A 9839-nucleotide genomic window follows, 5' to 3' on the forward strand; every position below is an offset into this window, starting at 1 on the left:
CAATTCTGGTTCTGGAGACACCTGTATCCTAGTCTATAGATCAAGACTCAGCCCTATGGACCCTTCCACACTCCGTATCCAGGCCTTCTCACCTTCTCCCTGAAATCCAGCCAAAAGACCCCAGCTATTCAACCTGATGCCCCAGAGTCAACTAGAACCCACCCCTTCCCCCAACCCAGTCACCACTTTCCCTCTGGATCCAGGCCATCTTTCCTTGGGGTACCTTGGGCCTTGGGGGAGGAGCTGAAGGCCTCACATGATCCAAGAGTCTTGGCAGTCACACCAGACCCTAACCCACCCTCTTCCCTTCCCCTTCTTTCCTAGGTTTCGGTGGATGTGGACTTGACCGTGGACTAGCCATGACCTCAGGCACTCCTGGGTGGGCATGAGGGCTTCAGAAATGGTCATTAAAGTATTTTCCAAAGCTGAATTCAGGGTTCACATTCCCCTCTGTTCTCTCTACATCTGCATCTACATCTACAGCAGCATGCTGTAGGCTCCTTGGCGCTCTTGGACCAACCTTCCTTAAATTCCAGCATCTCCAGGAAACCCTTGTGCACAGATTTCTCTTACCCCTCCCCCACCCCCACCCTTTCCTTCCATAGCGTGGGTGAGCATCCGCGCTAGTATCTGGGATGAGTGGAGCCCCTAGAGGCCGTTCCACCAAGACCCCGTGGTCGGTGGTAGGTAAAGACGTTCTGCATCCCCAAAAGGCTGTCCCATAATCAGTCCAGCAACCTCCACCCACCCCAAGACCTGGAGCTGCATCAGTCCCTTTAAAGGGCAGGAACCTTCCTTACTGGGGGGGTGGAGGGATTTCCGAGGGATTGGGGCGGGGCCAGACCCTGCTACACCTCCCCTCCTGCTCTCTCCGCGGACACGCCCTTCGCTCCGCAGGCGCCGGTACCTTTAAGAATCTTCCCGCGAGCATCCCTGATTGATAAATCCGCGCGCTGCCTCCGCCACCGCAGATTGCGGCCTCTGCGGAGCCCAGGCCGCGCAGCCGACCTCGCCTGTCCGGCCTGCGTTTCCTTCCTCGTTCCCTGCCGCATCCCGGAGGCGCCGCGACCTCCCCAGCGAAACCCGCGACCTCCCCTGCCGCCCCATGTCGGCCGCCCCAGCCTACAGCGAAGACAAGGGCGGCTCTGCTGGCCCCGGGGAGCCCGAGTATGGCCACGACCCGGCGAGCGGCGGCATTTTCTCCTCCGACTACAAGCGGTGAGGGAGCCCGCCGAGAGTGTGGCTGTGCCCGGGCCGGCCTGGAAACAAGCGCTCCGGTACCATGGACAGCGCCCAGGCCAGTCGGCTGCGCCCAGGCCGGGCCCCGGCAGCGCGCACCGGAAGCCTGCCCAGCCCCCTCCCGCCGCGGTCACGGGCCCTCGCGACGCCCGTCCCCCACGTCAGCATCCCGCCGTGAGGGGTCGGCCTGGGACCTGGGAAGGGGGTCGGAGGCTGATGGGGGATGGGCCAGCCGTCTCTCTTTCTGGAGGACCAATCCTCCCGCCCCAGGTGTTTCTCCTGTTAGTAGGTTTGGATTCCAGGTTCTCCGCCTTTTTTCGCGTGTGGCGAATTGACTCCAAAATAACGTGGGGGAGGGGTCAGAACCGGAGAGCTTGAGCCTGGGGCCTGTCCAGGAAGGCCTGTCCTGGAATAGACTCAGAACCTCCCAGGCCTGGCCCCTCCTACCAATCCATTTTCCCTCATTCTGGTCCCCATGTTCTCATCCCCATCTCCCATCTGGCGCCCACACTCCTGCTCCCCACATTGCCCCTATAGTTCAGCCCTACCTTAACTTCCCACTCTTCCCTTCCGCCTTTGGCTCATTCGTTCGTTTATTCGTAAATTTTGAAACAAGCCTTTTTAAGGGCCTACTATATCGAGTCTCGTCCTCGTCACTGTGAATGCAGCCATGAACATGAGACAGTCCTTGTTCTCAAGTTGCTCTAGAGGGGGGCCCAGGGAAGAAGCCGTCAGTGACAGCTCAGTGTAGCAGGGGCTGTCAGAGTGGTGAGAGGAGCTCTTCCCTGTGCCCGGAGAGAAGGGACAGGGGAGAGCCAGGGATGTTTCAGGCAGAGGAAAGAGCTTTTAGCAAGGTTTGGACGTGAAGGAGAGCCAGATCACAGGTTTTGTAGGTGCTAATACGGTGAGGGCAGAATCTCTGTGGAAGCCACTGGAATGACCAGAAATGAAGGTGCGGGGATGCCAAGGTCGGGGTGGGGGGCACTGAAGGGTTCTAAGCAGGCAATAGATTTGCATTTTAGAACGATCCCAGGCTGGATTGTGGAGGAGAGATTGGAGGGGTGCTGGATTCAGCAGGAGACAAGCGAAGGGCGTTGAAGTTGGCCGGGGGTGGGGGTGGACATGATGGTGGCCTAGACTATGGGCAAGGCACAGGACATGAGGGCTATTTTAGGTGGTAGAAGCCACAGACCTGATGATTAACTTGGGAGAAAGGTAAGAGGAAGGGGCTGGGAGAAGATAAGGATAATCTCAGGTTACTAGTTCTTGTAACTGGATAGATGGTGGTGCCATACAGGGTAATTGGAAATAAAGACATTACAAGCAAATTTGTGGAAAATAATGGCTTTTGACATGCTGAGATTGTAAACTCTGAGGTATAATACATTCAAGTCTAGTAGGTAGCTGGATGTTAGGATTTGGAATCCAGGAGATTATTATATATATCCATCAAAGCCACAAAAGGAAGCCAAGAGAACCTAGGGAGCATGTAATATAAAATGAGTTCACACAGGGCACAGGTAGGAACCCTGAAGACATGGAATTAAGAGTGACCAGAGAGCAGGGGGAAAGTGTTTCAAAGTAACTGAGAAAAAGTAAGCCAAGGGAAGGAGGAAAAATAAAAGTAGTTTCAAGAAGGAAGTGATCAGCAGTGTCAAGGCCCATTGAGGTCAACTCAAACAACGAAAGCAATCATGACCATTGGTTTGACAAAAAGCAGGTCAACCCCTTCCTGCTTTACTCCCCACCTTCTGCCCTGGGAGAATAGTTCTGGCAAAGTTAGAAGAGGAGGGGCTAGATTATTTTTCCCCAACATTCTATGATGAACAATTTTAAACATACAGAAAAGTTGAGTGAATAATACAATGAATGTGTGCCCTCCCCCTAGATTCAACCATTGATGACATTCTGCCATATTTGCCTTATCTAACCATCTGTCTATCTTTTTGGGTGAACCATATAATTTGTAGACATCATGGCGCTTCAGCCCTAAATTCTAATCAGCATGGGAAGCCAGATTAAAGCGAATAGAGGAGTGAAGAAGAGGTAAATAAATAAAACATAGTGGATGGGAATTTTGCTTTCAAGAAGTGTGACTGGGGGCTTCCCTGGTGGCACAGTGGTTGGGAGTCCGCCTGCCGATGCAGGGGACGCGGGTTCGTGCCCCGGTCTGGGAGGATCCCACATGCCGCGGAGCAGCTGGGCCCGTGAGCCATGGCCGCTGGGCCTGCGCGTCTGGAGCCTGTGCTCCGCAGCGGGAGAGGCCACAGCGGGGAGGGGCCCGCGTACCGCAAAAAAAAAAAAAAGAAGTGTGACTGTAAGGGGGAGAGAGGGAAAGAGTTGCCAGAGGAGAACATCAGTTCAAGAAGATTTGTTTATTTTATTTTTGTTGTTATTTTTGTTTGTTTATTATTAGGATGGGAGAGCCCAGAGCAAGTTTAACTGCTGATGGGAAGGAGCCAGCCGTGTGGGAGAGGCTGAAAGGAATTGAAGGAGAGAGGGGAGGGGAGGCTTACAGAGCTGGGTGGGAGGATTGGCCTGGCCTCAAGGAGGACCAGCTCTGCCCAGAGGGAGGAGGACAGGAGAGGAGAGAGTAGATGCAGATGCTTGGGAGCTGTGGGGGATTTGATCTAAAGCCTTTATTTTCTGTGAGAAGCCAGTAGTGAAGCTGCAAAGGCAAGGCTGCGGGTGGGAATTTGAGGAGCATCAAGGGGGTTTGAAATACAGCAAATAAACTAACCACTCCTGGCAGCGTAGGGGCCGAGGGGACAAGAGGGCCAAGGATGTGAGGAAGGAGCAGATTGGAGGGGTGGACCTGGGGGACCTAGGCCAAGTATGGAGGAAGTAGAGATAAGAGAGTGCTGATAGGAAGGAAAAAATTAAGGAAATGGCCCTGGAAAGACAGGTGAGGATCAAGATGGTTAGGGTCAGAGTGAGAAGGCTGTACAAGATTTCTGAGGAAGAGCTGTTCTGAGGAGGCAGAGGTCCAGTTGTGGCATGAGAGTGGAGGAGAGGGATGCCGCACCTCTGTCTAGATCAGCTCTCCTGTCCCCTAGTCCCCTGCCTGGAGATTGGGGGTTGGCCCTGTCCCCAGTCCCTGCCCTCCTCCCCCTCATGAGTCCTTGTCTCTGAGCAGTGAAGAGGAAACCAGAGCCTCCCTCCCCGCCAGTGTCCAGTTTCTGAGTTTCGGGGCGGGCCGTCTGGTGACAGTGACAGGCATCCCCAGCTCCCTGGTCAGCTCAGTCCCATTTTGGAGCAGGACCTGGTGCCCAATGCAGCGATTCCTGCAGCTCCCAGGGGCCGCGGTGAGGCCAGGGAGCAGAGGGACTTGTGGAGCTGATCAGGAGGCTGCCAGCCCTGTGCTGGCCCCTGAGGGCGGGCCCCCACCCTGGTACCAGGCCCTGCAGCCAGAGGAGCTTCGGTGGCTGCAGGCGCCAGAGGAAGACACGACCCCAGAAGCGTCCCTGGAAGGACCTTGCCTAGAGCCTGGCCAAGGCCACAGCCAGAGGCAGCCACTACGGTACAGAGGGGCCCCCAGAGACCCTCACCCAGACAGCCAGGAAGGCAAGGGGTGGGAAGCTGACACTCTCAGCCAGGACCCATTTAAGTCCCACCTCCTCAGCAGGAGGACTGGGCCGGCATTTAGGGTCTAGGTGGGAAGGGGGGGCATCAGGGGTACTGTATGGGGGACTGAGAGTTTGAGTTTGGGGAGATAAGCTTAACTCCTTGGAAGCTCTGAGGGGAAGAGGATAGGAAACTATTTGAGAGTGGAGTAAAATATTTGACCTTTTCCTCCCCCCAGGTCCTAGCTAGAGTGGGTTCTGGGTGAGGTTTGGAGACAGGATAAAGCGTTTGGCCACCCTCTCCCGCCTAGTGGGTTGGAAGCTGGGTTGTGAGGGGAGGGAGGAAAGTGGATATCAGGTGAGATGAGTATGTCTGGCCTCAAATGCCATGTTTTACCCCACCAGCTGGCTCCAGTGCCCCCCCGCCCCGGAGAGTCCCTCAGGCCAGGCCAGGGGTCAGGTCACAGTGAGAGCAGTATAAGGGGATCGGACTACAGGAGATTAATGTTTCATGGCCTTAGAGTGTTGCTGTGTATCTCTCCCTTCTTCTCCCTCTTGGGAACATAAGCTGGTGGGAGTGAAGATGAGGGACCCAGGGTGGTTACACCCTAGGAGGGAGCTGTCAGGGGGCAGCTGACAATCTTACCTGTGCTATGTCCGCTATGTCCCCCCAGTCCCTCCGCTCCCTCGATTCCCCTCACCTAGGGCCCTAGAGCCTTCAGGAGCCTGGAAGGTGTGCGCTAGGCTGGGTGGGTGGGAGAAGTGTGGGTGCCACAGCACACGCCCTGGGTGTGTGCATTGGACACGGGCCTGTGGCATCTGTCGGGGTGGTGAGGACACCCGGGTGCGAGGGAGCCTGCTTTAGAGAACTCCCAGAGTTAAAGGGGCTGGGCAAACTCTGACAAGTCCCAGTGAAGTCACCCCAGGCTGACCAGTGAGGATGCCCACCTGACCCCTCAGAAGGAGATCAGAGGATCTGTGAGGCTGGAGTATTTGATCTTAAAAGCCTGTTTTTATCATCAAGAATCTCAAATGGGAGCCCACAGGCCATTTTGGCCAATGAGACTGGAGTAACTCAGTCTTGTCAAAAAGGTGTATGTGTATGTGTTGTGTGTGTTGTGTGTGTGTCTGTGGAGGGACGTGTGTGGGGTATGTGCATGTCTGGATCAGGGGGTGGGGGGAGTCGTGGTGGATATGTGTCTGTGGGCGTCTGTAGGGATTTGTAGGTGAGGTGTGTGCGTCCATAGGTGTGTGGGTTTATGTGTTGAGAGTGTGTTTTTGTGGGAAGTGTCTGTATGTGTGGTATATGTGTCTGTGACTGTGTGTATTTCTGTAGGGATTGTGGGTGTGTGTCTTCAGGGGTTTTAGTGGGTGTGTGTGGGTTTATGTATAGATTGTATGTGTCTGGGGGTTGTAGGTGTGTCTTTGGGGGTCTGGGTATGTGTATGGGGTACAGGTATGTCTGCGGGGAGGTGTGGGAGGGTATCGCTGGTACCAGTGTTTGGTGGGGATGTTTGGGTGTGTAGGTGTCTGTAAGGGTGAGTTGGCTGTGCGGGGGTATGTATGGAGGTTCCTGGGGGTGCAGTGGTGTGTGTATATTGGGAAAGGTGGCACCCAGCTCTGTCATTCTTCCCACACCCTAAGTGCTGCCCAGGCCCAAGTGAATGGTCTGTCTGTATCTCTGTCTACAGCCATGTGTCCTGAGTTCAACACACCTAGGAATTGACCACCTGGTTTGTGTTTAGGAGGGTGACAAGGTGGTTGTCTTCTGACCCTGGCTTGGCCATAGGGAGTAGAAAATGTCCTCTGGTGTGGGGGGACATCTTCCTGAATGGAGGAGTTTTGATCTTTTTTTTTTTTTTTAAATTGAAATATAGTTGATTTACAATGTTGTGTTAGTTTCTGATGTACAGCAAAGTGATTCAGATATATATAGATATATATACATATATAATTTTCATATTCTTTTCCATTATGGTTTATGACAGGATATTGAATCTAGTTCCCTATACAGTAGGACCTTGTTGTCTATCTATTTTATATATAGTAGTTTATATCTGCTAATCCCATACACCTAATTTATCCCTCCTCCATACCCTTTCCCCTTTGGTAACCATAAATTTGTTTTCTATGTCTGTGAGTCTGTTTCTGATTTGTAAATAAGTTCATTTGTGTCATATTTTAGATTCCACATTTAAGTGATATCATATGGTATTTGTCTTTCTCTATCTGACTTACTTCACTTAGTATGATAATCTGTAGGTTCATCCATGTTGCTGCAAATGGCATTATTTCATTCTTTTTTATGGCTGAGTAGTATTCCTGAATGGAGGAGTTTTAGATCAACCTGAGTGGGGTTGGACATCTTCTCCTGCCCTCATCTGACAGCTAGAAAGTCCTCTGTGTTCTGTTAAGCACTCACACATTTCTGCAAAATGCAGCCCTATGACTAGGTACATGTTATGTCAGGTTCTTTTCTTCCTCTTAGCTTTTATCACTTACTCATTTCTCAGCATCAGCACCAGTCACACTTGCCTCTTTATGACTATTATCATGCTCTTCCCCCTCCTAATATTGCTACCTCCAATTTCTTATTTTCTGTTGCTTCTAAATGTTTCACTTCTGTGACTAACTTTGCACACACTGCTTTTTAATTCCTACCATTGGTGATACCTCTCCCGGCTGGGTTCTCATGCCTGGGTCAAAGCTACGGATTATCTGAGTATCATCTGGGAGATTAGAGAATGTACAGTTCTCCATACACAACTGCTCATCACATTTTGGAATTGCCTGGGCAATAGATGAGTGCATCAGTGGTCCCACTGCTCTGTCAGCTGTGTGCAGACACATTTTTCCATGGGGTTATTCACACTTCTCTGTTCACTTCGTTGACCACCAGCCCCTGGACCTCTGAGTATGGTTGGGCAGGTTGTTCACTGCTCAAGGGCACATGGCCAAGGAATACCAGACAATGCTCCACTCACTGAATGGGGAGCAGCAGCACAGGGCTGTGTCTACCTGGCAGGGCAAGCGGATGGCAGAAGGGCTTACAGCAGCCCTGACAGTGAATACTGAATATAGACCCTAAATTTATATCAGTACTTTATCTATTTTGAATATTAAACTTTTATTCACCATATCCCAAATATTTTCCTTTCTGTTGCTATTATGGGCTGAATGGTGTCCCCCTCAAATTCATATGTTGAAGTCCTAACTCCCAATACCTCAGAATGTGACTGTGTTTGTAGATACGGCCTTTAAAGAGATAATTAAGTTAGAATGAGGTCATTAGGGTGGGCCCTAATCGAATATAATTCACCTGTTATAAGAAGAGGAAAATGTGGATACAGAGACCCACAGAGGGAAGACCATGTAAAGATATAGGAAGACAGCCATCTACAAGCCAAGAAAAGAGTCCTCAGAAGAAACCAACCCACTGACACCTTTATCTCAGACTTCTAGCCTCCAGAATTGCAAGCAAATAAGTTTAGGTTGTTAAGCCACCCAGTCTGTGTTACTGTTACGGCAGCCCTAGCAAACAAATACAGTTGCCTTGGTTTTTTTTTTTCTTAAATTTATTTTACCTACAAAAGTTAAAAAAAAACCTAGTAATAATAAAAAATTATTATTACTGATAATTTTATGACCTTGAAAATTAAAATTTCCCCCTCTTCCATATATTGAAATAATTTAACTATTAAACAAATGTGGAATTAATTTTGGTGTGAAATATATGTACAAGTTAAATTCTTTGCTACATAGCAGTTGACCCGACAGCATTTATTTCAGGGGAGGAAAATTTCTTTCTCCCATTGGTGAGTTATTTGTTCCTAATGTATCAACTTAGATTCATTTGTGAAATTTCCCCCCTATGACTCTTGACTCAAACTTTTAACCTGGTACCATAGGGCTTTTATCGTTGTCATATTGTTTTGTGTTTTGAATTCTGGTAGGGGGAGTTGTCTGTCATTGTTCCATTGTTCTCTTGTTCTCCCCCCCAAATTCTCTGGCGTTCTTACCACTTGATTTTTGTTTCTGGATGAATTCTGCAGTCACTTCAGGAAGTTTGACAAAAGGCCTCCATTGAAATTTCAATGGCCATTGTATGAAATTTGTATATTGGCTTGGAGACTACCTTTATTCCCCTCTGTCATGTGCAAGGGGTTATTTATTTAAATCATCATTTACCTCTCCCATTAGGGTTTTATAACTTTTTTTTTTTTTTTTTTTTTTGTGGTACGTGGGCCTCTCACTGTTGTGGCCTCTTCCGTTGCGGAGCACAGGCTCCAGACGCACAGGCTCAGCGGCCATGGCTCACGGGCCCAGCCGCTCCGCGGCATGTGGGATCTTCCCGGACCGGGACACAAACCCGTGTCCCCTGCATCGGCAGGCGGATTCTCAACCACTGCGCCACCAGGGAAGCCCTATAACTTTCTTGAATGACTGTTGAATGTGACAGGTCTGGCCTTTGCGGTAAGACCACTTCAACAGACTCTGGAGAATCTGGGACCCGTCCAGTCCTTGGAATCAGCTCAGTCTGTGGGGTCAGGGCCTGGGACCACACTCGGGGTGGGACAAGGGCATCTTGCTCTTGTTTTGACACCCACCTCCTTTCCACTGGCTCCAGGTCCTTCTCATCTATCCAACTGGCCATCTCCTGGGAAGGGTCCCTACCTTTCCCACCCCAAATCCATCCTATCACCTCCTGGCTGTATTAGCTTCCCAGGGCTGCTGTGACCACAAACTGGGTGACTTAATAGAAATTTATTATCTCACAGTTCTGGAAGCTAGAAGTCCAAAATCAAGGTGTCAGCAGGGCCATGCTTCATCTGAAACCTGTAGGGGAATCCTTCCTTGCCCCTTTCTAGCTTCTGAAAGTTTGGCAATCGTTGATGTTCACTGACTTGTAGATGGATCACTCCAATCCTCTGTCTTCACAAGGCGTTCTCCCTGCATCTCTCTCTTCACAAGGCCATCTTCTTTTTTTTTTTTTTTTTTTTTTTTTGTGGTACGCGGGCCCCCCACTGTTGTGGCCTC

General features: G+C 50.6%; 1 protein-coding gene across 4 annotated transcripts in view; it reads left to right on the plus strand.

The window, feature by feature from the left end:
- The first annotated feature begins 922 nt into the window (after positions 1 to 922).
- AP3B2 (adaptor related protein complex 3 subunit beta 2) overlaps positions 923 to 9839 on the plus strand; it is a 33779-nt gene continuing 24862 nt past the window's right edge. For 3 of the 4 annotated variants that reach the window (XM_055088778.1, XM_024117411.1, XM_024117413.1), the window contains exon 1: positions 1106 to 1218. In XM_055088778.1, coding sequence (XP_054944753.1) covers positions 1106 to 1218 — 113 coding nt within the window. Of the gene's footprint in view, positions 1219 to 9839 lie in introns of all 4 variants that reach the window. The other variant, XM_024117412.1, reaches the window with a different exon arrangement.

The sequence above is a fragment of the Physeter macrocephalus genome, chromosome 11 (genome assembly GCF_002837175.3).
Source record: "Physeter macrocephalus isolate SW-GA chromosome 11, ASM283717v5, whole genome shotgun sequence".
In the NCBI taxonomy this organism is placed as follows: Eukaryota; Metazoa; Chordata; class Mammalia; order Artiodactyla; family Physeteridae; genus Physeter; species Physeter macrocephalus.